The sequence below is a fragment of the Lucilia cuprina genome, chromosome 5 (genome assembly GCF_022045245.1).
Source record: "Lucilia cuprina isolate Lc7/37 chromosome 5, ASM2204524v1, whole genome shotgun sequence".
NCBI classification, from domain to species: Eukaryota; Metazoa; Arthropoda; class Insecta; order Diptera; family Calliphoridae; genus Lucilia; species Lucilia cuprina.
In genome coordinates this window covers 9720801-9725196 of record NC_060953.1, presented here as the reverse complement: position 1 = coordinate 9725196, position 4396 = coordinate 9720801, and the positions used below count along the sequence as shown (strand labels likewise).

The following is a 4396-nucleotide window of genomic DNA, read 5'->3' as shown; positions in this document are numbered from 1 at the left end:
GAGTCTATTTTCTATAATCTAGCCTATAGATTATTCTATAGTCTAGTCTATTGTCTAGTCTATGGTCTAGTCTATGTTCTAGTCTATAGTCTAGTCTATGGTCCAGTCTATAGGAAATTTTTGAAATTTGTCCATTATATAGTCTGTAGTCTTGTCTTTAGACATGTTTATAATTAAGCATATAATCTAGTCTCTAGTCATCTTTATAATCTAGTCAAAGGTATATTCTACAGTCTAGTTTATAGTCTAGTATATAGTTTAGTCTATAGTCTAGACTATAGTCCATTCTATAGTCTAGTTTATTGTAGTCTATAGAATAGTTAAGTCTAGTTCATAGTCTAATCTACAGTAAAACTATAGTCTAGTCTATAGCTTCTATACTCTAGTGCATAATCTAGTCTATAGTATAGTCTAAAGTTTACTCTATAATCTAGTCTATAGTCTAGGCTATAGTCTAGTCTATAGTCTAGACAATAGTTTAGTCTTTAGTCTAGTCTACAGTCTAGTCTATAGTCTAGTCTATAGTCTAGTCTATAGTCTGGCCTATTGTCTAGTCTAGTCTAGTCTATAGTCTAGTCTATAGTCTAGTCTATAGTCTAGTCTATAGTCTAGTCTATAGTCTAGTCTATAGTCTAGTCTATAGTTTAGTCTATAGTCTAGTCTATAGTCTAGTCTACTAGATTATGAACTAGAGTATAGACTAAGCTATAGACTAGACTGTAGACTAGACTAAAGACTATAGTCTAGTCTATAGTCTAGTGTATAGTCTATTCCAGTCTATAGTCTATTCTATAGTATATTCTAGTCTATAGTCTAGTCTATAATCTAGTCTATAGTCTACTCTATAGTCTAGTCCATAGTCTATTGTAGTCTATAGTCTATTCTAGCCTATAGTCTATTCTAGTCTATAGTCTATTCTAGTCTATTCTAATCTATAGTCTATTCTAGTCTATAGTCTGTTCTAGTCTATAGTCTAGTCTTTAGTCTATTCTAATCTATAGTCTAGTCTATAGTCTAGTTTGTGGTCTAGTCTATAGTGTAGTCTATGGTCTAGTCTACAGTGTAGTCTATAGTTTAATATAAGGTCTATAGTCTTTCTAGTTTGTTGTCAAGACTGCAGTTTAGCCTATAGTCTAGTTTAGTAGATATATTTGTTATAAAAAATATATTTTATTATAGACATCATTTACCCACTGGGTATTCGAGTGTTGTTTATTTATAAATAGATGATGGTTAAATTATGCCACAAACAACAGCAGCTAAAGAAAACCTACACCCGCTCCGTCTCTTAACATATTTGTAAATTATAGTGTCAAGTGCTAAAAACGACGAACGTCGAAGAAAAAAAAACACACCGCTTGCCTACAACCAACATCTAACAACTGCGCTCCAAATTTAGCAGCAACAGTGCGTGTGATTTATATTCAGTTTTCACATTTTCACTTTTCTGCAAAACCCAAACAATTGTCCTTTCATATCCTTTTTTTGTTTGTGTTGTGAGAACAGGTTTTATTTGTCATTAAATTTTAAACAAATTTTCACAAATTTATCAATTTGAAAATTGTTTCGTTTTTTTTTATAATAAATTTGTAACATTATTTTTAGTTGCATTCACACATATACATACGTACGTTAGCTGATTTTTACTTTCCGTAATTTTTACGTTTCTTCATGATTTTCTGTATGCTGGCAACCATGGCTACTTCCGGCATTGTTAGTTTAGCATCTTCTTGAAAGTCACAGCGACGCGCCAAATGCAACCAAGCACGTTCTGGATTTAATGATAGTGGCGTTTGTAGCCATGTTACATACTCAATTTTTAAGGAACCGGTTAATAGCTGTTGGGAGAAGGGGATTTGGGATGAAATGTAATGTGAGTAGAAGATTTAATGGAGTAAAACTAAGTAAGTTTAAAGTTTAAAATGAATTTTGTTTGAGATGGTTGTTACCTGATCAAATGGTGTATTTTCTATAAAGAACATAGTTTTAAGTAGTGAAGGTTTAGTTTCTTTGATATTTTGACCCTGTACTCCCTGAAAGGGATTGGGTTCTTTCTGACTGGTACCCAACTGTTCCATTAACCAATCTTTGTTGTTTTTCAAGTAGTTATAACAGACCTGCAATTGTTGTAAACAAAGTCCGTACAATTTTAGAAATACAATTTCTCTAAACTTTCTAAAACTTACCTTCAAAGCCTGTTTACCTATATCCGTTGTCAAGACATCGCTGGTCAAGACCTCTGCTATAAAGTCGGTAATACCAACCTCTAATTCCATGGCATAATTAGCTGGCGGACTGTGGCTCATACGATCCGAATCGGCTGTGCCTATATCATCGATTTTAACCGTACTAACAGCACTCATGCCACCTCGATCACGTCCCGTAGAACCATAGCTTTCCAATATAATGCTATCCTTAGCCTGCTTTAAAAACAACTCTATCTGATCGGTATGTTTATCATCCTCATCAATAGAACAAATTGCCTCCGATATGGTATAACAAATGGAGGCCTTGGCTTCATCCTTTAACTTTTCATATTTCTCTGCGGTTTTGATGAGTTCAGTATAGAGGGCGGCAAACATGACTTGCATTAAAACCGAATCACCTGTTATTAAGTAAGAATAATAAAGTTCAAAACAATTCCTTATAAAACGGATTTAAAATTTACCTAAAGGTCTTGTTGATACCGGGGTTATATCTTGCAGTAGTGAGGTAACTTTATAGAGACCCTCAGGTATACAATCCCACATTTCTGAAACACAGGTTAAAGCCAAAGACATGGCCTGATACATGCTGGCTCCAGCCTCCACAGCATTAACCAACATTTCCACTATACAATCCAAAACGGGATAAACAAAATGCATTATAGCCTCCAACCAGGGAGGACGTTTTTGATTCCAAACCTACAGTACACACAAGAAATATGAATATACTCAGTTTTATAATAATCCCCTAAATATAGAACTATATATGACAAACCTGTCTCTTATCTAGACAATCACTCCAGCCCGGTAAACCTACATCTTCTAAGGATTTTATTAAACAAGATTTAATATCTACCGCTTTACCTAAAGCCACCAATAAATAGGTTAAAGATAATACTATCTGGCAATTAGTTTGGCCCACAGGATCTGAAATATACATAACAAAAGTTCCATAACTAAACTCTTCGAATATCTTAATCATTCTACCCAAATCATTTGCTATTAAATCGGCCACATTAAAACATTCTCCTCGACACAGGAAACCCTCACATTTCTTGGGCTCATTAATATCCTCTATAAATGAATGTTTAGCCACATTTTTAAAGTTTTCACTAGAGGGTAAATGTTTCAGAAGATGTCTTAATATTATACCCGTCAAGTGGGCATCTCTCATTAGCAAGATCTAATCCAGAAAAAATTATATATATAGTTTTAATAAAACTTTATAAAATGGTTTACAATTTCTTAATACCTTAACTAAAAATGGCCAATCGGCTTCGGGTGAGGATAATAACACCTTTAGCTCTAACGATACTGCTGTACTAGTATTCAAATCTGCAAATTCGGTTACCCATTGACATGACTGATCTTTGGGAAAAAATCGCGGTAAAGCGAATATAATCCAAGCACTGGGTAGACCATGTCGGGAGGAAAACATTTCCATATTTTCGAGACCTTTGCGAAAAACCTTAATAAAGGGGGATCATGATTTAAATACAATATAGATAAGTCTATAGTCTAGTTATCTCGCTGAAAATAATTATAGTATATAATCTGGTACGTATTTAAGTCTATAATCCACATTATAGCCTATTCTAGAGTCTAGTCTATAATCTGTTCTATAGTCTAGTTTATAGCGAGGACTATAGTCTATATTCTGGAGTGCAATTAAGTTAATAATATGAATTATATAGTCTAGTCCATACTATGAACTAGAGTCTAGTATATAGTAAGTACATAGACTGAACTTAAAACCAGTTTACAATCTCGACTATAGTCCGGACTATGTTAGGCTTGGTTGATAGGAGTATGTAGACAACAATCGGGCCTGTTGTGTGCTGCTTTTCATGAAAAAGAATCGAAAAAAAATTCCAAGATACTTGAATCTAACTTCTTCGACGGTACTCCAGAGTTTTACTCTCATCCCCACATGCTCTACACACTTGCTCATTTTGAAGAGTTTGTTTGGCTATATTCTGGACGATAGTTAAGCTATAGTTTATAATCTGGACTTAGTAGCCAACAATTTTGACTACAGTTTAATCTATATTTAGTCCTATAATGTAGTCTTTAGCACGGGCTATACTCGTGTTTATAGCTTTGCCTATAGTGTAGTATATAGTCTGGTTTATACTCTAGTCTATACTCTGAACTATTGTTGAGACAACGGTCTATAAACTGAACTGAGGTCT

General features: G+C 34.0%; 1 protein-coding gene across 1 annotated transcript in view; it reads right to left on the bottom strand.

Moving 5' to 3' along the window:
* Positions 1 to 1524: 1524 nt before the first annotated feature.
* The window catches only part of LOC111687513, a 7331-nt gene continuing 4459 nt past the window's right edge, over positions 1525 to 4396 (bottom strand). Inside the window, exons 5-11 of the mRNA XM_023449950.2 lie at positions 3457 to 3672; positions 3192 to 3387; positions 2980 to 3131; positions 2669 to 2903; positions 2187 to 2605; positions 1950 to 2117; positions 1525 to 1838 (exon numbers count right to left, since the gene is read on the bottom strand). Of these exons, the coding sequence (XP_023305718.2) occupies positions 1644 to 1838; positions 1950 to 2117; positions 2187 to 2605; positions 2669 to 2903; positions 2980 to 3131; positions 3192 to 3387; positions 3457 to 3672 (1581 nt within the window). The 3' untranslated portion in view covers positions 1525 to 1643. The remainder of the gene's footprint in view (positions 1839 to 1949; positions 2118 to 2186; positions 2606 to 2668; positions 2904 to 2979; positions 3132 to 3191; positions 3388 to 3456; positions 3673 to 4396) is intronic.